The following is a 26,854-nucleotide window of genomic DNA, read 5'->3' on the forward strand; positions in this document are numbered from 1 at the left end:
ACATTTTAAAATATATAACAATCTAAATTACTAAATTATATTTACTAAATGAGTGTACTTGAAAGGAGACATCCAGGGTATATAGGTTAAAAAAAAACAACCTGAGAATGCATCGATGTTTGTACAAAATTACTTAGTATTCATTTATTAATCTAAAAACAAAAGTTAATTTGGAAGAATACTTCTTTGTAACATTGTATGTATATAAAAAGATAACAAGCTGACTCTGTTTTATTGTGTCTTTTTCAGTTTTAAGAATTGAAGAACCAAATTGAACATTATAATTTTTTAAACATCACAAATAAATCACAGATATATTAACATAAAACAATAATTCTACTTTATATCCCTTAGCCATAGGCATATTAAGAATCAACAGATATTTACTAAACCAAACATCTGTGGAATAGTAGTTACATAAGGATAGGTCTTGAATAAAGTTAAATTAGAATACATCCAGAATTCAACCTCTTTTGTTGTTTACCTAGATTGCACCAGATGTCATCTTGGCTAAAAAAGATACTTGCTTCTACAAGTGTAGACCTACAACATGAACCCATATCTCAAGACACCATGTCACAACTGTAGCATCTCCATCATAATAGAGGTACACAAGTGTTCAGGATGCAGGTGTATTAACACTATTTTGAAGTCAACTATCAAATATTCATACCCATTTTTCTTGAGTTTCTGCTTATACTATTGGTGTCAAAAATTGCCTTATCAAACTTTAATATCAAAGTACATCTAAATGACATTATCTTTCCAACAATAATCATATGGGGAGGAAAAGGAGAAAATATATTACTTGAAATTATTACATCCATAAATTTGGCTAGTGTCTGTTTAAAACTGAAACACTGATTAATTTTTCTGAAGTATTATGTGTTTGCCCTGTCTTAACCCTGGGGAATTTATCAGCTCAGAAACTTTGGAAGGTTATTATGTACAGATTCTGACATACAGGTATTTCTGGAGGGAAAAATAGAAGGAAAACAATCAAAGAAAAAAGGCAAAGGAGAATAAATCTGTTGTGTAAAAGCCTAAATTACCTGTCAAGTGTGGATGGAATAAAACATCCTAAACTCCCCAATTCCACTAAGATGAAAAGCTCAGTAACTATTTAAAAGAATGTGCCTAAAAGCTATCTATGTTTCCAGAAATTATGTAAGTTGCTGTACAAAATGGCAACAACTGTTGCTTAAAACAGGAAGTTTTGCTCTCCATATCATTTTAGCTCTGAAGTCACACTGCACTAAACTTCAGGGCTTTTTATTTCAGAGTTGCCTAATGCCAATTAGCTCATTATCCTCTTATCTCTGATAGATACCCAGTCAAGTACCAACAAAGAACAGAAGATAAACTGAAGTCCATCTAGTTTGGTGAACTGTGAGTTCTGGACTTTGGAATGTGGGTAAAGAACTATGGTCCAGAATTATCAGAGTGAATTTTGCTAAGAACAAAATGAATAATCTCATCCACCCACTGAGCTCCAATTCTAATGCTTTTTTGGTAGCCTGACAGTAACCCATGAAGATCATACAATCTCTAGGTAACTATGAAAATTAACCAACAAAATAATTAATATTTCTCATTGTCATTGAATCCTTTGTTTGATTACAGAGAAATACATATTCTAAAGGTTATTTTGTAATTGGATTTTCTGCAAATAAAATTGGGTGCCTTTCCTGTAATAAATGAAAACTCAAGTTTTATGTTTATGCTATTCATTTATTAGGGAGTGTGAATATTTCGAGTTGATGATACTCATTTTCCCAAAACAATAAAAAGTCATGTTGCAGTACTTGGGAGTTTCCTTTGTTATAACGGGGGCTTTATGGATGATAAAAAAACTAAGTATACATTCTGGATTTGTATTTATAAAATGCTATTTTTGTACAGTTACTGACATATTTCTATGATTGGTAAAAGGAGAAAGAGCAAAAGACAGTTTTTCAAGAACAGCGGGGGAGCAGCCAGCATAGGATGAAAAATACAGGCTTTGTGCTCAAACCCCAGTTCTGCCAATTCAGTGCTATGTGAGTCTTGAAAGGTCATGTAACTGCTCCAGAGCTCAGTTTTGTCTTCTGTAAAAGGAGATTCTTACTTCACAGGGTCATTGTAAATATTTAATGAGACAGTGTATTCCACTTTAAGCTTCCTGACTGAATGCACCCCTCTTTAGCCTCTAGCCTACAGGTCACAACTCAAGTCTAGCTCCCTTTGCTGTGCCCTCACTGTCACAGGTCTTTTGGTGGCAGGAGAAGACAACAGCTTCTTAGCAATTAAAACTAACCCTGCTAGATTATCTTTGGAACTTAATATCATTTTAATCCCTCAACCTCACCTACTGTGATCAATTTAAGGCTTGTGCGTCTGTGTTACCTGGTGAAAATCAACTTAATCTTTCCTGGTTGATCACTGTTGAGTCAGGAAATAACTTTTTTTTAATCCTACTACATTGGGCAGGGCAGGTACCGAACTGACTGGGAGGTAGTGATTGTGACAGAATGTTACAGACAGTTCAGAGTCATTACTTATTAGTTATGTGGCTTGGGACATTCTCTCCCTGAGTCTCAATTATCTTATCAATCATCTATGAATATAATATCAAGGATAATGTTACCCACAAAACATTGCTGTTAACTCAAGTTTCTAGCTCATTACCTGGTCTATAGGTAAGTTCTAAATAAATGTTAGCTTTTATTTTCCCTACTGTCACATTTTATTCTGTCATGTTTCTTTTCATGTGTTTAAATACTGTCATTATTTTAATGATATTGAAATTAACATTTGACTGAACCATGGATTTTTAAAACAATGTACTGTCCCTCATAGTGACTTAGAAGATGTTAATACATTTAAAGTGTTAGAAAAGCACTTCCCATTTCTGACATGATCCACTGTTTCTCAAATCTATACTTGTGCATAAAACAAAGCCAAGGTAAGTGTTTGCAAGGAATATGGAGCTTTTATTTCATTAATTTAAGGATAGGTAAACAGTATCATATGATCTGAGTATTATCACCAAATCGAGATATAGAAAGATTTAAAACCAACCAGGTCCTATAGTAATGGAAAAACTAGGCCTCGTTCTCACTTTTGGCATAGTACCCTCGTGAAAGCACTATATCATCATATAATATTTGGCTCACATTTTTCAAAAAGCAAATAATTTTTCAAGCAAAACATCTCAGTTCTGTTAATTTAACATAAAAATTTAGGCAGGAGATGATATTTCTGAAGTCTATATACATATAAAAAGTAAGAGAAATAGTCTAGGTTACTGGCTTGCTGTAAATTTGAATAAGCCATGGTGATAAAAGATGGATAATTAATTGGGAGTCAGGGGTGAGGGAGTGAGATGCAGCCTCCCTGGGTCCAAACTGGAAAGAAGTACATTCAAGATTGTTTTTAAAAGATTAGGAAATAGGATCCTATGAGTATAGTTGTACACATGAGTCTGATACTTTGCAAACACTTAGGCAGAATAAAAGTGTGAACTATACAGTTTAAATGCTAGTCTTCTTGCCCAAACCATTGTACAAAGCTCCACGGTAAAGCAACATTAATAAAACATAACAAGTGATCTTGTAAACTTAGTTAATTAAAAACAAAAAAAGGCTTTATCACATTTTCTTATATTTTTGAACATATGAAAACATCATAAAGACACAAAGCATCACTTTTTGTAGTAAGCTCCTTTTTCAAAAACACAGACTTTGGAATGAATGGTCAAAATCTATGTACCATCTCTTCACTCAAATTTCTAATTTAAACACTTAAGATTTTCAGTCTGAAAAAAACAATTTAGTTTACATTTGTTTTCTACCATTACAATTTTAAAATCATGTTTTTACAGAAGAAGTCCATCCATAGGGTAATTAAGCACAACTAATTTTATCATACAGAATAACTGCTGTACACTACTACACTGGTGAACATGAAGTCACACCCGCTGGTCTTCCGTTACAGAAACCTGTTATAACATGCTATAACAACTGTCCACGGTGTTTTTTGGATAAGTGTATATATAGTTACATTCATTTATATTTCAATAGCTATTTGAAATTACAGTATTTCATTTATTTTTGTTGATGAAGTTTCCAAACTTTTGCATAAATCCTCGAAACTTGTTTTCATTTGGTTGATAGGAGTGGTAAACACCAGTGTTGTAATTAAGCATTGGGCTGGACCTGCCATAACTGTTGCCCATCACTGTGGGTTTTATTTCTGGGCGATTTACACTGGTATTTGGAATGCTGCTTGTTGGCTGCATAGAGCTCTCGATCTTACAAAATGGCTCAAATCGACTGTAAACACGCCTGTCTGTTGAATGAGTTCTTAGAAGCTCACTGGGCTTTGGCCTTGGAGAAGAGGTTGCTCTTCTTTCAGGAGCAACAGGTGCACTCATCTCCTTTGGATCTCGGTATTGGATCTGTTCAGTGTTAAATCTTGGGGCAGAGGCATCTCCTGCCCTCTCCAAGAACTTTCTTTCAACTGGACTTGAGGAAGGTATTACTTTATCACTTTCATCTGATGGAGGATGCATCCTCTGAGATGAGCTAACTGTTACATCTTCCTTACTCTTGTGAATGCTGCCTTGAGAATTTGATGAGGAAGAACGCTTTCTTCTAGGAGATGAATCAACTTTTGGTTCTGATTTCTTTGGTTTTTGATTCTCCTCACCCTCAGATACTAATGTGTCAGAGCTACTGCACATTCTATAAAATGCAGGTGCTTTATTTTTGGATAGATTTTCTTTCTTTTCTGGGGTAAGGCTAAGTAATGACCTTAACTTCTGAGATCCCTTTTTCAAAAAACTTGGGGAGCCCTTTACCTCCTTCTTTGATGTGAGCTCTTTGTTGGGTTCCTCTTTATTCACATCAAGTAAAGCAGCCATGGAAATCGATTTGGTTGTGGTGCCACCTGGAGCATCTCTCTTGATAGAGGCTTCCTCCTCCCCCTCCTCCAAGTTATGGGTCACATTGTGCATGCTTTTAGAACTTTTCAGCAAATCCTCTTTCGGTTTTTCTGGTTGTCTTACTCGATTCCTGGTAAGTGTACTATATACATAATGCTTACTATTTCCATGATCTAAATTGGGTTTTGAGTGGTCAAAGAATGGGAAACTGCGCCTTTTAAGAAGATTCTCTTTTTGTTGATTCTTTAGATTTTCTGTCTGCTTATTTACACACAATGTTGTATATATATAGTTGTTTGATTCTGTGTGGGCATTTGTAGTTTGATTTAAGACTGGCGCCTGGTTTTCAGGAAGCTGCAGGGTGTGCACTTTTGGTGCCTCTGACTGTGTCGGGAGCTTGGGGATCGATTCAGGCAAAGGTTTTTCTGTCAAATGCTGTACACTTGTAGGGGTATCTGGGATGTCTTTAGGTGTGTCACTTCCCTGGGAATCAATGATAGTTGAATTTGAGGAGCTGGTTGTACAACTGTTAACTTCTTGTTGCTCAGGTAGAGTTGGTTTAAACACAAAAGAGGAGCGAAGCCGAGAGTGGGTATAAAGGGCATTGGCTTTCAAATTCTCAGGACTATCATAGCCCTCAAATCGGTCACCTAGAGCCGAGCCATTTGAATCAGGTGTGGCTTCTGAATTGTCATTTAAGTAGGATTCAATTCTCCAGTTGCGTAGGAATGATTTGGTGGTATGCTCCAGGGTTGGCATTCGTTGTTGTAAAAAGCGAATGTGATTGTCTGTTCCATTGAAAGACCTTCGCACATTTGAATTCCTTTCTGCAAGATTCGTTGTCTTCCTCTGGGCAAGTCGATCAGCAAAACTCTGGGCAGGTGTGTTCTGGTGGCCTGTATAGCCTCCCCGTGAGGAGGATGCCACACTGAGACTATCTGAAGGCCTCTTCCAATTCCCAGGAGGATTATTGGTTCGATTCAGAGCCCTATTAAGCAGCAGGTATGGGGTTGTTTCTGGCTGTTCCCCAGCATAACTATGTCTTTTCCAATTTTCATTTATTTGACTGGGTTGAAACTGTCGGGTGGTATTTGGACCATTAAAGTTTGGAATAAAATGAGGTTTGTATCCATGATTTCTTATGCTGTATTTGTCATGCTCATTTAGGGTATATATCCCTCTGTTTTTGAAGTAACTAGAATCTAGTTTATGAATTTTGTCTTGTCTACCAAAGAGGTTTCTTTGGCTGGAAACAGAAGCTAGTGAAGAAACTGATCGCTGGTAAGTGCCATTCTCCCAGAGTGCTTTGCCATGCTTTACCCTTGCTGACTCCTCCTGAGCAAATGGACTGGGGATGCAGGATCTGGCATAGAGGGTTCTAAATTCTTCATCAAAGGACTCAACAAGTTGTCCTGTGATTAGCTGAACCATGCTGAGATGTGCTTTTTCAAATGACCACATGTAGCTGGGGGAAAAGAAAATAAAATTGTAAATTTTCTAGGTTAAAAGAATGATGATAATTTATACTTCTACAATATCATTTGATATTCAAAAAAGAATACTTTTGTTTGTTATACTTGGCTAGCATAATTCAGAATATTTTCAACTATTATACACTTGTAATATATGTGTCTCCTTATCCACATATTCATATTCAAAGAACAAAGCAATTAAGCAACTCAAGTTCTGGTTTTAAATTCACTCATGGTTTCTTACATTACTTTCCAGAAGCTCAAAGAAAAGCTTGATGTGCATTTTTTTATCTTCACTTATCAAGATTTTATGGAGTAAACGATCTTATATTTCACATATACTATCCTGCCAGGGTATAGAAAAGTCAGAATTGAAGAAAAAGCTAGGAGGCCTGACTTCTGCAGAGTTATAGCCACATGAGCTTGGATCTCACTTTCCTCATGTCCAAAATAAGGACATAGACAGCATAATGGCTACAAAGCCCTATGGTTCTAAGATGTAATAATGCAAGATGGGCCTGTGCTAATGCATGTATTTTGAAAGTCTCAATGCCTTCAGACTGTTATCTCTGTGGCCTACTCAGCAAGTGTAATTTAGGTTGCAGGGAGCTGTAAACAGGATTTGTAGGCAGCTGCCTCAATCACTAATGGGCATACTTCACTGTACACAGGACAAGTAACTGTAGTCCTCATAAGCCATGCCATTCAAAAAGGCCAATAAGGAGACCTTTTAATATAGAATATGATTTCTATGACACTAAGGTTTGTAATGACTTCATAGTACTTTATGGAACTTGCAATTTCCTGTAGTTTAGAAGTGACAGCTATCTTGAAATTTCCTATCAAATTTTAAATTTGATTTTTGAAAACCTAGATGATATAAAGAACCACTATGCTGAAAAAAAATGCATTGGGAATATGCTATGCATTGAATAATTTAAATGACACATGGGGTTTATACAAAAGAGAAAGGAGACAGAGACACATTCCACATTAAAGTATCTTACTATCTATAGAGGGGAAACAACAAACGCAAACACAAAGACTTTTTTTTTTTAATCTGAAGAGTAATGATTTAAAATGCACAAAACAATAATATAACACATAAGAAACTTGCCATTCTGACATGCTCAATTTATCTGTTATGCTGATGGAATGTATGGTTTAATAATATTTACCAGCTGCTTTTTAGGTGAATGTGTGAGCCAGGAGGATGACTTAAAAGAAATGGTACAAAAGTGAATAAATAAGCTTCAATTTGATTGAAGATCTGAATACAATATGTTAGAAAAATCAAGTAATGAAATAAATAGCTGGCGAGTATATGGAAATCCCTTGAGAGAGTGGGAGCTTAGTGAAATTTTGACAGAGACTAGATATTCAGAAGTTCAGACATGAAAGATGTGGGAAGACAATTTGTGTGGAATAGGAGATGTGGAAAAGTAAGGGAAGCAATAATAGCTATGTTTTGGTCAAACACAGAAAACAGATTAATTTAGCTAGATTAAAGGAGTTAGGTAAGGAATTTGTAAACTGGTTGTGAAAGCAAGATAGAAGATGTCTTGAAAGCAAAGCAGAAAGTTGGATTGCTTAAGATTTGTCTCTGAAATAAAAAGTAAAAAGAAATGTTTGAAGAATTACTTTTCGTTTAGTGATGGCTCGTAGTTTGGATTTGAAAGATGAGGGACTACAGTTACCATGAAGAATAAAGTGGTTAGAATAACGTAAGAGCCCAAACTTTAGCAGAAATTGGAATGATGAATAAAACTTGATCCAGTAAAAAAAGAAAATAAAGGACCAGAAGATCTTCATGCCACAAAGGATGTCTACAGGTTATAAAGCGAAAACAGCCTCCAGGTGTCGAGTTTAGGAACCTGAGAAGATATTCGACAAATGAAAAAAGTTTCTAGTTTTGGTAAATCAGAATACTGTAATAAAAGTTCAGGGAACAGGAAGACAGACATTCAATTAATATATTTAATAAGTAAATCTGAGAATCTGGAGAAAAGGAACATTTTGCAGAGTTTGGGGACAGATTCCTGTGTTCTTCTGTCATTCTAGGTGATCATATTGTCTAAATGTCCAGAAGATCTGTATTGTCAGTTCTAACCTCTTTCTCATCTCTGGAACTAAGGTCCAATCTGAACTTGCAATTTTAATGGACTTCATAAAACTAAGATGCCACCGATCCTCATTCAACATTCCTCTTCCCACAATCTGTTTCCTCCCCAGTCTTAATTATTTAAGTCAGTGGCTCAATCATCCTTTCAGGTGATCAAGATAGAAAACAGGAGCCACCTCTGAATGCTTTCTTTCCCAGAACCAACAGGAATAAATAGGTTCTGTTGACTCTGATTCCCAAACCTATTACAGATCTCTCCTGTTTCCTATGACCCTAGTCTGAAGTGTCATTTGTTAATTTGGCTCTTCTTCAGTTGCTTATTTTTCAATTAACAGTAACAGAAGTGATCTACTCAGAATATAAATTGGGTCATGTCACATTCCCACATCCAATTTTCCATTTATTTAAATGAAATCCAAACTCCTTACTTGGCCTAAAAGAATAACTTCTATGTTCTATGTTCTTCTATGTTCTTCTGTATCCCTGTCCTATCTTAAATAGCTCTCTTCTTGTAGAAGATATTTCTACCATATTGGCCTTTTCTCCAGAGATAGTAGCTCCACCAGATATCTGCCCTAGGATTTTTGTTGTTACTATTTCCTCTAAGATACTTTCTTCCCCCTGACTGACTGACTTGGGACTACTCTATTAAAAGTATCCATCTTATCATACTTTATTATATTTTCCAGGTCTAATTCCTTCAGTCCTTCCTTATTACTATCTGATATTTTATTATTTGTTTTCTCTTTGTTAATCATCAGTCCCCCTGCTCACTAAAATAAAACTTCTCTCAGCTTATTTTGTGTCCCTTGTTGAGGACTATATTCTCAGAAGTTACAAATGGTGCTTGGCATATTATAGACACTTTAAAATATTTGTTATAAACAAACACATGAAAATATAAATAATTATTATTTTCTAAGTCACAGAAGATTAAAAGGCAGATGTTCATGTCAGTGGAAAGTTTAAAAGGTTTAAGTTAAATTTGATTTATCAAGCATGTTTATTTTTCTTCTCTTTATGCTACTAGGAAGACAACAAAGGGAGTCAATAACTGGTGGAAATAGTCAATGTATTTTGAGGCAGAGAAATCCAAAGAAGAAGTGGTAACTGACAATTCAGAAGTTTGTGCAAGTTGAGTACCAACGGGAATAAGCCATTTGGGTCAGTACAAAATTTATTGTGTTTATGTATTTAATGTTGGAAGCAACAGGTACTACACATGGTTCACTACATACTACACATATGGTTCACTGCTAGGGTTTGAATGTGTCCTTCAGAATTCATGTGTTGGAAACTTGATCTCCAAAGTCATATGCTAATGTATGTGGAGGCAGAACTTTTGGGAGGTAATTAGGATTAGATGAGGTCATGAGGGTGGGACGCCTATGATGGAATTAGTGGTTTTATACAAAAAGGAAGACTCGAGCTAACAAGTTTCACACCTTGTGATACCCTGCACCGCCTTAGACTGCAGAAATTCCCACCAGTGGGAATGCTCTCACCAGATGCAGTCCCTTGACCCTTCACCTTACAGCTTCAAGGACTGTAAGAAATAGTTTAATTTCTCTGTAAATTACCCAGTCTGTGGCATTCAATTATAAAACAGACAAGAGGTTATTAAAGCCACAAAAATACGGAAATGGGGATTGAATGAAAGTCTCTATTTGGAAGAGTTGGGCCTATAGGTTCCTTTCTCTTCTCTCACCTTTTCAGCATTCCTTCTATCCTTTTCAGGAAACCTAAGGTTTAGTTCAGCAGAAACTGTTCCAGAAAAGATCTTAACTCAGGATCTTTAAACAGCACAAGGCAGAGATGAAGCTGAAGCTGAAAACAAGAATTGTCAAATCCTTATTTCCTTTTTCCAGTGTTTCTAGAATACAGACTGTTTCTGTATACTGGAAACAGATTGGAAAAGGGAATCCCAACTGTGGTCGGGATCACATTACCTCCAAATTCTGCCCACTTCTACTAAATGGTCAGGGAAAGAGATTATTCTCAGGAAACATTGAACAGCTCCAGACAAGTTATTTATATTGATATGTGTGGATCCCTGTATAAAACTGCCAGGACCCTAGCCAATCATCAGTTGAAAGTTCAACTTTGGTAAGTATTTCCTACCCAACTTCAAATCAGCCTTATCATCAATCACTCAGAAGCAAACTCTGACAAAACTGAGTGGCTACAAAATTAATAGCCACTTTCAAAAAATGGTTAGAATAAGAGAGAAGATCAACAAGGAAACAGACAATTTGATCAGTACTATGAACCAATAGGTTATAACAGACACACATAGCACACTCAACGAAACCAGAATATACATTCTTCTCACATGGACATAGACTCTTTTCCAGAAAAGACCACATAAAAATCAAACACAAGTCTTAACAATGTAAGGAAGATTTGAATCCTGCAAAGTAGCTTCTCTGATTATAATGGAATAAAACTAGAAATCAATAGCATAATAAAACTGAAAAATCCACATATATTTGTAAATTAACAGTTTTGAACAACAAATGGGTCAAAGAATGTCACAGGAGAAATCAGAAAATACCTTGAGACAAATGAAAATGGAAATGAAGCATATTAAAATTTATGGAATGCAGTGAGAATACCTCCAAGAGGGAAGTTAAAGCTGTAGACGCATACATTAAAAATGCAGAAAGATCTCAAATCAGCAACTTAACTTTATACTCAATAAACTGGAAAAAAAGAGAATAGGTATAGATTAGAAAAGGCTAATGAGGGTGGGAGGAAAAAGTCCTAGAACCTCAAGAAAGAGAAACAAAAAGATTTACATGAAAAGAATGAGAATAATAATTGTTGAGACTTCTCAACAGTAACTTTGATTATAATGCCTTCCAAATTTGGAGGAAAATGATTCAGCCAAGAATTTCATCTCAAACTAAGCTTCAAATCACCTAGAATTATGAATTTCGGGGTTTAAAATGTTCTTGGGCTAACTTGGGAGAAAAGTAGAACATGAAAATGTAAACAACAAAAAAATGGGATTTAAGAAATCGTGCATCAAATCACCCAGGGATATGGAATATCTGAGGACTCTAGTTGTGTTCCTGGTTTAAGGACCAGCTAGGCCAGGTTGAACATCACAGATAGTTGTCAGATACTGAATTTTTGGAAAAGTCATTCACCTGCTGCAAAATCTGTATGGTCAACTGAAAAAATAGCAATAGATAGAGAGAAAACAAGAACAATGAATAAAAGCAAAAATAAAATGGTTATTATTTACTCTATTATGACATATACCATAAAGTACTCCACAGCTTAGCAATGATCAGTTTTGGCAGAATTTTAATAATGTAATCCTGGACTTTTCATTTAGCAAAACTTGTGATAAAACTATATTGAGAAACTGGAGACAAGAAAGGAAAGTGGATGCGAATGGACGAGAAATACAATTCTTCAATTACTATAATGAAAAGCTAAGAGACAATAATTGAAGTTGATAAATTAAGAAAGAACAGTATATTTACATTATTGAAGGAATGTAATAAGAATCAGAAGAACTAGCTAAAGAAACTGAATAATTACATTTAAAGGTCAGAACCAAGAGTGAGTACAGATGGAACACAAGAAATACTGTTTTGTATTACACATCTTTTAGTAGTATTTATTTTTTAAAAAAACTATTCTCACCTCCTCTAAACACACACTGGCATATATTAGTCATGAAGTTGGAAGTGTGGCTATGAATTCTCATACCAAAAAGTGGATTTAAAAACTGGGTTCCTGGCAGGGCGTTAAAGAGTAAAATTCATGCAGTTTAAGTAGTGATGGTATATTGGTTGGGGGATAAATCCCAAATGTGATAATTTTCATGTCTGATCAAAAATGGCCCTGGAGAGACACCAACTTCAGTGGTGTCTTTGGGAAGTAACTTTTATAGAGATCATAAGATTTAAAAAACAGAAGCTTCTAAAATTCTTTCTTGGTTCAATTTGTGGAAAATGCTTTACTAAATATCTTTCAGAGTTTTATATGAGAATTTCAAATGGGTTATCAAATTCAAGATATTCTTTATACACATTGCTTTAAGTATGTAAGTGTTTTATCTCATCAAGTTAGCCTTAGTATCATGTTACAGCAAAACGCCTGTTGTGTTTTCCTGATAAAACTGTCATCACAATGTGTGATCCGTCACCTGACAAATGTGTGACTATGGGGAATACAAATTCCCGGCCTGTTCAGAAAGGCTGGAAGTTTAGAATCCAAAGACATCCCATGGCAAAGAATTTTGAATTAAAGAAGCCATTTTTCAATTTGCCTGTCAGGAAAACAATGGCAATACTAAAATATGAAAGAGTAAGGCTGTTTTCAAAGGAGATACTTCTTTTAATCAAACTGCTTTGTAACTATTCCAACAGAGTCCATGAAAATATTGTTAGCAATAAGAAAGATCTATGATAGTCAGTCATGAAAAACAAAAAGAATGGTGGACAACCACTAAATTTTCAAGATGTATAATTAAAATGAACTTGAAATAACAAAGAGAATAAAATTGTTAGAGAAAAGTTTTGGTGAATTGTTATTATCTGTATTCCTAGGAATTCCACATTCATTTCCAATTATACCTCTGACCTATGATATAGATAGAAAGACAAAGAGTTTTTGCTTTCTGTTGGTTTTGGTGATTGCAATTATCTATTTTACCCCACATCAATCTAAAGTAGCTCAGCAACAGTTATCCGAACACTTGGCACCTATTACCTACTGGTAGCAAAAGTTGAGGTGAAATTTACTACTGAACACAATCTTATAAGTCAAGTTAAATATTAAAAACACAAAGCATTAATTATGATAAACTTAAATAAGAAACACCATTCTGTGAGTCAAATAAGCTCTCAATTTTAATTACAATTTTAATTAAAAACTTTCTAAAACTAAGTGGATCTGAACAAATATATACACATATAATAAGACTTTAAAAGGACTCATTAATTTTAAGCATTAATTGTAATTTCTGCTTTTAACAAGTGCTCACTTGGAACTCCAAACAGCACTAACAGCAGCAAGAAGAAACTGCCTGAGCTTAAAGGGAATGGTAGCAGAAAATAACAGTTATAACAAAGTCCTAAAACAATAGCTAAGATTAACTCATTTAATTCTAATAACAATGTCATGAGGCAAGTTCTATGAATATCCTCATTTATAGCTCATCAAATCAAAGTGCAACCAAATTAAGTGACTTGCTTAAGGCCATCACTTTCAGTATGTTTCTTCCTTCCTGGGGACCTTTTAAGCTTTTAAGAAAAGAGACCACAGACTCTCCTCCCACTGTCCTATTTATATCCACTTCTCTTCTGGGGTCTCCCCCATCTTTAATAGTGAATCTGCACTGCCTTGGTGACCTGGCACTGCACAGATGTTTGCAGGTACTTTAATCTGCTTGTTCATACAGCCTCATCCTGTGTCTCCTGCAGGACTGATGCCAGGATTTCAAAGGAAATGTTGATAAGTGTCTGTACTCTGGATCAGCCTGACCTGGATTGGGGCTGCGGTTCTGGTTTGATAAGATTTTGAGTAACACCAAAACAAGAAAAAATCTATTCAACAGTCTCTTCAAAGCAGTAAAAACCTTCTCTTTTTATGAGCAGTTGTTACTTAATCTACGCTACACAGTGTTTTCATGGGAGAAAAACTGCCTTTAGTATTGTAGAGCTGTAGGGAACCTAAGGTATTAGTCAACCTCCTCATTTTCTAGAACCTGAAGTCCTAGGGAATATAGGATTTGCCTAAAGTCTTAAGATCTTTTAGAGGCAGGACCAAAACTGAAACATGAGCTCCGATCTTCCATGCAAGTGTTCTTTTCTTATTTTTAAGAATGAGCTAAGTTGGTTGTATTGAAATTTGAAACTAATAAATTATTTAAATGATGGATAATGCTGAAAACAAACACAGTGTTCTTACCTGTAAGACCCATACATCACTTTCTGGCAGTCAACTAACAAAAATTTCTGTTCCATTTTTCCATGGAATTTTGCTCCCGTTTTTGAAAGATAATCTTGGCCTTTTACAGTCCGCACTCGAATATTCTAAAATAATATGTAAATATAAATTTTAAATTATGGCTAGAAAGGAGATATTTTGAAAAGTCAAAAATATATCAATATAAAACCTTAATAACAAAAAACATTAACTTGAATTCAACTTTTAAAACACATTTAAAAATTTGTGAAATGAAATCTCCCAAAAATTACTCAAGAAAAATAATCACTTGAAAAATATATTTCAACACAGCTTAAAGAAGAGATAGATAGTGGTTTATATTTATACAGAATGATTTCATAAATCACTTAGGATCCTATTGTGATAAATCCTTTTGAATTATAGTAGCATGAAGATAAAACAACAAATTAAAGTCTCTCTTCCTTTGAAACATCAAACCGTAAGCCAAATGATCTTGACAAGCAATACATACTGAATTGTAGAAGTGCTCTTGTCAGTGAATTCAAGGTTATACCTGCAAAATGGAAGCATTAAAGATGCCTCCTATCAAAGTTAACTGAGAAAAGGGCTAATATGAGGATGTTTTTTCAGTCACATTATGAAAAGCAGCAGGGCCCTTTTTGTGATCATAGAATCACCTTAAGTATACATACATTTTTTTTTTCTTTTTACTTTTGGAGTAATCTATCTTAGCATGACTTAAACAGGATGAGATGAAAATGATGCACAAAAATGTTTGAGAAAAAAACAGAATTCTTACCCTGAGACGCTGAATCTGACAACCCTGCTTTTCAGTCATATTTAGAAAATGATTAAAATTGGACTCGTCAAGTAAAATGTATACAGATATCCCCCGGGTTGAGGCCTCCACTATTTCTTTGAAAATGTCCACATCTGTAAACATATCCATCACTAACGCAATGACCTGTTAAAGAAAGGATATGAACAATTTCAGATACGTAATAAAGATTAAGAAGTTGCTTAGTTTCAGTAAAAACTGCACAGAATAGAAAAAAAAAATCAAATACATACATATATATACACACATGTAAATGCATATAGTAATATGTGGGCCATTTTCTAAAATACAAAGTAAAACACATTAAAAATAAGCAAAAATATACCTAATGGTATTGTTACCCTAATGGTCTATGTTTTAAAAGGGAAGTTCTGGATACGGTGTTAAGAACGGACTTCACGGGTGGGGGCAGGGTTTGAAACAGGACAACTGGGGCAATTGCAGCAGCAGATGATGGTGAGAACCAGGGTGGTGGTGTTGGTGATGCAAAATATGGGCGATGCTGGGCATCTGAGCCGAAAGGACTTGTGAACGGATTGGGTGTAGGGAGTGGGGAAGGGGGAAAGCAGGGCAACTCTGAAACTCTTGGCCTCACAGAGTTGACCGCAGGCGCAGTATGTTTCAGGTGCAATATTAAGAAGGAAATGAGGTTTGGGGGCCTGGATATCCAAATAGAATGCTGAGTAGAGAGGTCTGGGCCAGAGATGTAAATGAGATGTCAGTGGTGTAGAGATAATTGAATTCCAGTCATCAAGGGAGAGAGGATAAACAGAAGACCAAGGAATAAATCCTGGGACACTCCAAAGTGAAAACTGTCTAATATAAGAGAAGGCAAGAGAGGGCGGCATCCTGAAATCCAAGCAAAGTATCAAGGAGGAGGGTGTTCTTACAGAGCGCCAAGTCCAACTGCTAGACCACGTTCAGACTTAGTGAAGACATAAGAACAAAAGCCTTAGAGGACAGTGTTTGGAAGAGAACTCAAGGGCAGACACTGGATATTACTGAAACAGACAACTATGCTTTCGTAATTGGGCTACAACAGGAAGCAGAGAAATAGAGCAGTACTGCAGGTCAAGTTGGGTCGAGAGAAGTTGCACTTGTTTTGTTTTAAGGTGAGAGAAATGATAGCCCGTATATGTTACTAAAATGTTCCAGTAAAGAGCAAAAATTAATGATGCAAGGAAGGCGAGTGGGGAGGTGGGAAGGGGAGAGTTTCTGGAACAAGGTCTTTGAGTATGACTAGGCAATGAGGGATAGGACGTAGGCCAAAAGTAAAGGAATTATGGCATCTACTGCACAGACCAACAAAGGATCATCTCTTACACGAAATCTAAAGGCCACATACAAACTTTCGGTTGCTGGTGAGAGACAGAATGTGGTAGAGACACTGAGGAAATTAGATTTTCTGGGTGTAGTGGAAATTGAGGCCCTCAATTGAGAGTGAGGCTTTAGGAAGACATTTAGAGGTCTGAAGAAAGGATACTAAGAAGTCATCTAGAAGGGTAGGAAAGGAAATAGACTAAGAAAATAGAGTCTGGTTGGTGGTTAGCATAAGGACTCACCAGGTGACAAACTGGGACCAGTACATAATGATTGTGACTTATTCTCTAAACTTGTAGGCATGGAGTAGCCAGAGAGTTGGATTTAACTATGGCTGTGGTCCTGCCATATAGTATAACAAATTGAGAAAGGACAGAGGAATTGAAGATATGCATAAGGTAGAGAGGCTGCAATGGCTAACTGTGGGATTTGAGCTGGAAATAAAGAGGAAGGAAGATGTTATGACTGTGAGAGGCAGAGAAATAGGGACAGGATCAACAGTTGGAAGTCCTTCTGGTTTTAAAGGACAGGTAGATGTTAAGGAATTGTGCCTTGATGCATTTTGAGTTGAGTTTTGTGCAGGGTGAGGGATAGGGGTTTTAATTTCATTTTTCTGCATATGGATTTTCAGTTTTCCCAGCACCATTTGTTGAATAGGCTACTTTTCTCCAAGTATGTTTTTGGTACCTTTGTCTAGTATGAGATAACGGTATTATGTGGGTTTGTCTCTGTGTCTTCTATTCTGTACATTGGTCTGCCTGTCTATTTTGGTACCAATACCATGCCATTTTTGTTACTATTGCTTTGTAGTATAGTTGAAGTTCTGGTATTGCGATATCCCCTGTTTTACTTTTCCTGCTAAGGATTGCTTTACCTATTCTAGGATTCTTATTCTTCCAGATGAATTTCATGATTGCTTGCTCTATTTCTGTGAGGTACATCATTGGGATTTTAATAGGAATTGCATTGAATCTGTGCTTTTGGTAGTATGGCCATTTTGACAATATTAATTCTGCCTTATCCAAGAACATGGGAAATCTTTCCATCTTCTCATTACTTTAATTACTTTAATTACTTTCTTTAGTGTTCTGTAGTTTTCATTGTAAAGGTCTTTCACCCCTTTTGTTAGATTGATTCCCAAGTATTTTTTTTTTTTTTTGAGGCTATTGTGAATGGGGTACTTTTCCTAATTTCTTTCAGAGGATTCATCACTTATGAATTGAAATTAATTAGATTTATGAGTGTTGATTTTATATCCTGCTACTTTGCTGAATTCATTTATTAGTTCTACAAATTTTCTGGTGTAATTTTTTGGATCCTCTAAATACAGAATTATGTCCTTGGCAAATAGTGATAGTTTGAGTTCTTCTTTTCCTATTTGTACCCCGTTAGTTTCTTTCATGTAATTGCTCTGGCTAGAATTTCAAGGACAATGTTGAATAAAAGTGGTGAAAGAGGGCATCCCTGTCTTGTTCCAGTTTTCAGAGGGAATGCTTTCAGTTTTTCTCCATTTAGAAGATGTTAGCCTTGGGTTTACATCATAGATATCATAGACAGCCTTTACAATGTTGAGGTATGTTCCTACTATCCCTATTTTTTCTAGTGTTTTGAGCATGAAGGGGTGCTGTATTGTATCAAATGCTTAAGCCCAAATCTTCATCATGTTGGCTTAGAAACAGACTTCCTTAACAAGACTCCCAAAGCACAAGAAAAAAAACCGGGAATCAATAAATGGGATGGACTCAAACTAAAAAGCTTTTTCTCAGCAATGAAAACAATCAACAATGTGAAGAGAGAGTCTACAGAGTGGGAGAAAATCTTTACCACACACTTCAGATAGAGCACTAATCTCCAGAATCTATAAAGAACTCAAAAAACTTTATACCAAAAATAGGAATAACCCAATCAATAAATGGGCTAAGGAATTGAACAGACACTTCACAGAAGATGTACAATCGATCAACAAATATGTGAAAAAAATGTTCAACATCTCTAGTAATAGAGAAATGCAAATCAAAACTACCCTGAGATTTCAACTCACCCCAATTAGAATGACTATTATCAAGGATACAGGCAACAATAAATGTTGGCAAGTATGTGGGGATAAAGGTACACTCATATATTGCTGGTGGGATTGCAAATTGGTGTAGCCATTCTGGAAAGCAGTATGGAGATTCCTTAGAAAACTTGGAATGGAACCACCATTTGGTTCAGATATCCCACTCCTTGGCCTATACCCAAAGGATTTAAAATCAGCATACTACAGAGATACAGCCACATCAAAGCTTATAGCAGTTCAATTCACACTAGCTAGATTGTGGAATCAACATAGATTTCCTTCAACAGATGAATAGATAAAGAATCTTTGGCATATATACACAATGGAATATTACTCAGTCATAAAGAAGAATAAAATTATGGCATTTGCAGGTAAATGGATGGAGTTGGAGAATATCATGCTAAGTAAATTAAGCCAATCCCCACAAAACAGAGGCCGAATGTTTTCTCTGATAAATGGATGATGATACATAATGGGGGCAGGGGGGCGGGAATGGAAGAACACTGGATTGTATAGAGGCAAATGAGGGGTGGGGAGGGAGGGCAAGGAAGGAATGATAATGGAATGAGACAAACATCGTTACCCTATGTACATATATGATTTCACAAATAGTGTGACTCTACATCGTGTACAGCCAAACAAATGAAAAGTTGTACCCCGTTTGTGTACAATGAATCAAAAAAAAATTAAAAAGAAAGGAATTGTGCATGTTTAGGTTTAGTGTGTATCTCATCTTTTAAATATACACATTAATATGGCCACAGAGGGAAAAACAATCTTGACTTGTATTTACTTCACATTATAAGAAATGAAACAAAAATAGCCACAGATTCTTAATTTTTGAGGATAGTTAACTATACATGAGGTATTTTTGTATTATTCTTTCTAGTTTTGAAACTTTCCATAAAACAAAGTTAAAAAATAAAAAAGACAAGAATATTTGTTACAAGTATACACTAGAGTCAGTAAGGCAGAAATAGAAACAGAAGGGATTGTCAGGGATGCATGAATTAGGGAGGATCTGCATATTACAGGCCTTGATAAATTCAAGGATGTGACTGGAGTCAATGGCTGAGGTTCATTAGAAAAAGATCACGAGGACAAGACAAGGAAGTGCTCTACAGAAAGATCTCTTACCTGTATATTTGAATTGCCAGGAACTGAGGGAAGGTAGCAATAGAGAGGCAAGGTAAAGTGTCAAAAAGAGTAATAGGAAGTAGGGTCCAAAGTTGTCAGAAATGAAAGGGAATGGAATGGCCTGGGAACAGGCACATGACAACATATCAGAAAAAAGCAATGGACACATCTGGAATGTGTTAGAAGAGAATCAAGTCATGGATAATATGAAGTCATTTTAATTTACTTTAATGTTATGTTTAAACAAAATATTGGACCACGGTCCTATAAGTTGATGACCTTCTTCACACTACCTGAAAAACGTTTCAGTCAGACTGTCTGCAGGAAGAACAATTTCTAACATGCTAGTGGTGTCTCTCATTCCTTTTTTATTTTTGAATTGGCATAAAGCACCAGACGGGAGAAACTGATGAAAACAACCTCATCTGCATCTTGAAAATATTTTCGGTAATATCAAATATGTGAAGTTTCAAAGCCCATCTACAATTATTAATTTAATGTATTTTCTGTGCATTAATGAGAAGTGTGATGGTACATGAGCATTAACATAAAGAAAATATTCATGATACACACACACACATGTAAATATATTTTTTTCAATATATTGCTGCTGAAAGTCTATCACTAATTTCTTTTAACTAGAGAGGTTTTTTTTTTTTTTTTTTTTTTTAAATACAAAGAATCACTACTATACAACATGGTATTCTTTGTTCTGTATATCTAAGAATTCCATTTTAATTTACCAGATATCCTCCTGCAACAAATTATTTTAGACTTTGGGAATGAACAAAAACATATCACCGATATATAAAGTTTTTTGCTTGCAAAAAGGTAATTGAAGTCACTCAGCCATTGGATGATTCTATCACATCAAAAGTAGAACAAATAACAGTCATTCTTACATGCAGATGATATACTAAATCAGCATCCAGAAGATTAGATTATACATTTTCAGCAAGTTTATCTAATGTCAACTAAACTGGCTACTTCTTGGGGCTTCTGTTTCTAATTTTTTTTTCTTTTAAAAATGTGTTCTTTTAAATTATCACAAAAGCATGGAACACAACCCACTCCAATTCAGTCCCCAGTACTTCCTGCCCCCACCCGCTCCCCTCACTCTGCTCCACTGAGCCCACTTGAATCTATTTACAGTTTACTTTTTTTTTCTTTTTTCTTTTTTTTTTAATTAGTGTCCTGTGGATACATCCGATGCCAGGGCTCACTGTGTCACATGCATGCATGCATATGTGACAGTTTGGTCAGATTCACTCTGCTGTACTTCCATTTTCCTATCTCTTCTTCCTCCTCAATCCCCTTCGTCTACTCTACTCATCTTTCCTCTATTTTGATGAAATTATCTTTCCCTTTTTTTTTTTTTTTTTCCCTCTATGGTTTTTATTCCTCCTCCCCTTATTTTGGATTAGCTTCTGCTACCCAGAGAAAATATTCGACCTTTGACTCTTTGGGACTGGTTTATTTTACTTAATATGAGAGTTTCCAGTTCCATCCATTTACCAGCGAATGTCATGTTATTCTTCTTTATGGCTGAATAATACTCCATTTGTATATATATCACATTTTTCTTATCCATTCATCTGTTGAAGGGCACCTAGGCTGATTCCATAGCTTGGCTATGTGAATTGTGCTGCCATAAACACTGATGTGGCTGTATCACTGTCGTATGCCGATTTTACATCTTTTGGATATGTACTGAGGAGTGGAATATCTAGATCATTGGTGGTTCTATTACTAGTTTTTTGAGGAATCTTTATACTACTTTCCAGAGTGGTTGCACTAATTTGCAGTCCCACAAACAATGTATGAGTGTACCTTTTTTCCACATTCTTACCAACACTTATTATTATTTGTATTTTTGATAATTGTCAGGGCTTCTGTTTTGCACCTTCAGTCAATGTGGTGAAAAGTCACATAAGAGCTACAGAACATTTCAGCTGTTTCATGAAAGGCAACAAAAAAATATAGCTCTTCTTTGTGGCGGATTACATTCTGGGGAGAGTAATGATTAGAAATGATGTATTCCAAATTTTATCTGAAATAACTATTTGCCCAGCGAGCTATTTAAATCACACTGTGCAGTAGATGTGACCACAGTAACTATATGTAATCAAAGACAAAGTATATGCCTGATTAGAATAATGTTTTCACAAGGTATATCAGTTGATTATATGTCAATTCAGAAACCAGTTATGGTAAGTGGTTTCCATTAAACTACCACAACAGTATATACTCCTTAAATTTTTCTCTTGATTCTATATTCTTGTTTTATTCTTGCCTTATAAATTGAAATAAGTGCATTCATCATCAGACTTGGAGACATTTTTAAAAGAATCCTGGGTCACTTTTAACGTTTGAAAGAAACATGATATTTTTTAGTAGTTTCAGAGAACCTGATTCAAGGACATTAGTTTTGACTTATTTTTCTCACAGTACAGTATTAAATTTAAAAATTCAGTCTGTATGTGCATGGTTGTTAGGAGTGGGAGCACAGGAGAATGAAACAGACAACAGGGCTTCAAGAATAAGCCTTAAATAATGAATAAAGATTATTTTTAGCCTCTAAGCTGGAAGACTAGCATTGCAAAGACACAGGCAAAGATGGGAATGAAATGATAACAACATTTTAACAGATGTGTACTGAGTTCACCTAAAGTTAAACCCAAAGATCATCAGGCTTATGAGCATAAAATAAAAGTAATCAGAGAATTACATAGGTTCTAAAAGATCTTGAAAATCTGACACATGTTTAGATTTGATCTGTAGAACAATATAAATCCTAAAAAGAGAATATCTGGTCAAAATGGTGTCTTGGGAAAATGTGTCTAATAATAATATGCATACTGAAAGTACTTAGGTTCTACTGGCTCATGAAGAGATTGTGAAATCGTCTAATGACCTTTATTGTAATGTTCATATTTGTAAGTACACTGAAAAAAAAAAAAACACATGGTAGAAAGGGGTGATATGAAAAATGAACAGTAGCAAGGACTTGGGCTTAATCCCTGGCATACAAACACATGCACAAACTGAAACTGGATAACATATTTGATAGAAAATGTTCATTTTCATGTTGATGTTGAATACTTCCACTTCCTTAGAAATATGCTGCACTATCTTCAGCATTTTATTTTCAAATCTTACATTGCCTTTTACCTCTGTCATCTATTAGGACACAAAGCTATTAGCAACATGCTTTTATATGACCTAGATACTTAATGAAATGTAGGTGTACCTCAGGTTAATGTTCTGTAGTAACACAACTGTCATTATCCCCCTCAAAAAGGAATATTATATCTTTTATGCTTCATTTGAAGGGATTCAGACTTCCTTGGTAATGGAACAGAGACAGGAGAATTTATTTTTCTCATTAGAAGAAAAACTAATAGGGAGTTCAAATTAAAAAAAAAAAAAGATTAATGGAGCTCTAAAATAACTGTATTTATAACTAAATTGAACACAACTGGAAAACTTTAAGGAATTGAGTAATAGAAAAGAGGACATGATCACTTAAGGAATATATATTTTTAGGTCTATAAAAACCTGTCAAAAATAATGTGCTAAATGGGATTCAAAAAACAAAAAAGAGACTGAGATGAAGAATAAGTGTCTTTGGCCCTCATTCTTGTGCAGCCTAAATAAGATCTAATATCCATGACTATATATCAACTAGGTTGATTTTCCATAAATTAAGCAATCTTGGAGAAGTCACTGGAACAGCTCTGTATATAATAAGTTAATTAAAATAGAGAAGATCTCACAGGTACCAGGTTCTGGAATTCTACCCTGCAGTAACTATTAATTCACAACTGATTAGATGGCTAAATCAACTAGTTTAGTTTGGTCTGCCATAAATTAAATGATCTTGGAGAAGTCATTGGAACAGCTGATATATAATAAATTAATTAAAACAGAGAAGATCTCACATGTACCAGGTTTTGGAATTCTATACTTCAATAACTATTAATTCACAACTGATTAAAATGACTAAAATAACATGAATAGTACAGATTTCAAACTCTATCATGAATATGTATTACAGAGCTCCATTTTTATATATTAAACCATGAAAACTGATTTTCCCAAGACATATTAGGGGCTCATCATCCAAAACTGATTCATATATTAGTAGAGGGAAAAAACAAAGACTTGATACTTGTAAGTCATATTATCTAGGACATAAAAATAATCAGTTTTCACTATTCAACAATAAGATTTCAAGGTGCATTATACAAAGCTTACAAAAATCTGATCAATCACCACTTGGTTAAAGTGTGGGGGGAATCTAGAGTATTATAATAAAAGTCAACAGGTGATGTAAAGAGGAATGTTTGGGCAATGGCACTAATTTATAGAACTGATACATATGGATGGCAACTCTGAAGAGAAACTGATGGTATTTCCTACACTCTTTGCATGACATTACATGACTAACTATACTTCAAACTGAAGTGCTTAAAAACAAAATATGCCTTTATTTTTATTCTATTTAAGCAAACTTTTATAATAGCACTGTGCAAGTAGGTTTCTTTGCTTTTGAAAATAATGTCTAGTCTAGGGAAGAAGTCTAAAAGAAACTGGGAGGAAAGAAAAACAGGCTTATGTGAAACTTCAAAGAGAGTCACTTCTATTAATTTCAGCAATTCTGTCTTCTTACATGTTCTCATTTTCTCAATACTTCTCCAAAAGTGATTTTTTTACTGAAACTTAGTCTGGTGAGTGTCCCAAAAGCCAATATCAGAGGATCTAGATAAAGTAGGTAGTGTTGGTAAAAAATGAGCTCAGGAGTCCCCAGCTTTTCTTGTATTATGATGATTAAGCTGTAGGACCACAGGAACAGTTCATCTTACAGAGCCTAAGATGGAGCTCTTGGGAGAGCCACATTGTTTGAGGCTAGAAAGGAGAGAAGGGAGCAACACAGCAGATTCTGTCCAACCAGCTAACAATTAAAATGCTCCTAACTTTGTGCACAACCCATATCTATGAGTACCACAGTCACACTCTTTGAAATAAAATTGTTCTCTCACCGGTTTCAAAATTCAAATCAAAATGGGTGAAAAGACTTAAATCCAAGAGCCAAAGCAATGAAACTACTAGAAGAAAACAGGGCAAATACTCAGAACAGTGGAATAGGCAGGAATGTTTGGACAAGAACCCAAAAGTAAAGGAAAAAAAGAAAATATAAACAAATGACATTACATCAAACTGAAAAGCTCTTGCACAGCAAAGGAAACAACCAGAGTGGAGACATAACTTACAGACTGGGAGAAAGTATTTGCAAAGTATACATCTGACAAGGGGTCAGAATCCAGAATACGTAAGGAACTCCAAAACTCAACAGTAACAAAGGCAAATAACCTGATTTTAAAATGGTCAGTATAGGACTGGGGATGTAGTTCAGTGGTCAAGCACTTGTCTTAGCATGTGTGAGGCCCTGAGTTCAATCCCCAGTACCACAAACAAAAACAACAATAATAAAAAATGGTCAATAGAACTTAATAATCATTTTTCAAAAGAAGGAATAAAAATGGCCAATAGGTATATGAAAAATGCTTACCATCCCTAGTGATCAGAGAAATGCAAATCAAAAGCACTCTACATTATCATCTCACTCAAGGAGAAATTGCTGTTATCAAAAAGACTAAAGATAACAATTGCTAGTGTGAATGTGGAGAAAAAGAAACTCATATACACTATTGTTGGAATGTAAATCATTACAGCCATTATTAAATGGGGGTTTCTTGAAACATTAAAAATGGAATGACCATATAATCCAGCAATCTCACTATTGTGTATATATACAAAGGAAAGTAAAATCACTGTGTTGAGGAGAACCTGTACTTCTATGTTCACTGCAGCACTATCTAAAATAGCCAGAAATGTAAATAACCTAAATGTCCATCAACTGAAAACATATAAAAACATGGTGCAAGTACACAATGAATACTATTCAGCCATAAAAAGAATGAAACCCTGTCATTTGCAACAGCTGAGATGGAATGGGAAACTTGTATTTTCAGTGAAGTAAATCAGGCACAGAAAGACAAGCACCACATGACCTCACAGAAGTTGACAGTGGTGGCCAGAGGCAGGTGAAAGTGGAGAGAGGACAGGGAAAGGCATTGATCACTGGGTACTAAGTTGCAGTTAGCTAGGTGGAAGAACTTATGGCATGCTATTACACAATAAGGAAACTATAGAAAGGAAATATGTACTGGGCATTCAAAATGCTAGAAGGAATTACTTTGAATGTTTTCTCCATAAAGAAGAAATAAATGTTGGAAGAGAGAAATCTAATCTGATTATACTATGTATACATGGTACCCCATTAATATGTACAATATTTGTATTTTTATGTATCATTTAAAAAACAAACCCATTTAAAAATTTATAAAATTGAGATAACTGATATAAAGTTAGACAACTAGAAATGCTAATCTTTTCTGAAGTACTGCTACTACAGAATCAGGGTCACATTTTAGTCAAATTCTAAAAACATTTGTAAAAACAGAAGAAGAAAGTTAAGTTTATATATTCATTGAAAAGCAATCATAAACTGCTGAGAAGTCATGATACATTCATAATTTTTTGAACACAACATACATGCTACATAGTACTTTAATATTTCAGGGTAGATAGATAAAGAATAGACAGATACGGTAGTATTATCTCACTAGGAATAAAGTATAAAATTGCAATATTTGTTTATGTCTTTTAACTTCATTTTCACTTTTATTATTAAAGTCAAATTTATAGAAAAGTTAAAATAATACAAGTTTCTATAATCCATCATCAATATTTTAAAAATTAAAAATTAGTTGTATTTCATCTAATTTTACAGATAAGTTCATAATTTTGGATCAAAATTTAGAGCAAGAAACTAAAATAAATTCAATTGTGACTATATTTTCAACCAGAGTTAGCAAGTGAGCACAGTCATACAGAAGGCAACTTGCTAAAACAGAGGTGTGTGTGTGTGTGTGTTTAACGATCAAAGGCCATACAACAAAAGTAATAAATATTGTTCTTAATTTCTTAA

General features: G+C 35.0%; 1 protein-coding gene across 1 annotated transcript in view; it reads right to left on the reverse strand.

Annotated features, from left to right (window-relative positions):
• Positions 1 to 1,624: 1,624 nt before the first annotated feature.
• The window catches only part of FAM83B (family with sequence similarity 83 member B), a 60,985-nt gene continuing 35,755 nt past the window's right edge, over positions 1,625 to 26,854 (reverse strand). Inside the window, 3 exon segments of the mRNA XM_079148395.1 lie at positions 1,625 to 6,389; positions 14,447 to 14,571; positions 15,246 to 15,410. Of these exon segments, the coding sequence (XP_079004521.1) occupies positions 4,082 to 6,389; positions 14,447 to 14,571; positions 15,246 to 15,410 (2,598 nt within the window). The 3' untranslated portion in view covers positions 1,625 to 4,081.

The sequence above is a fragment of the Sciurus vulgaris genome, assembly GCF_902686455.1.
Source record: "Sciurus vulgaris genome assembly, chromosome: 7".
NCBI lineage: Eukaryota > Metazoa > Chordata > Mammalia > Rodentia > Sciuridae > Sciurus > Sciurus vulgaris.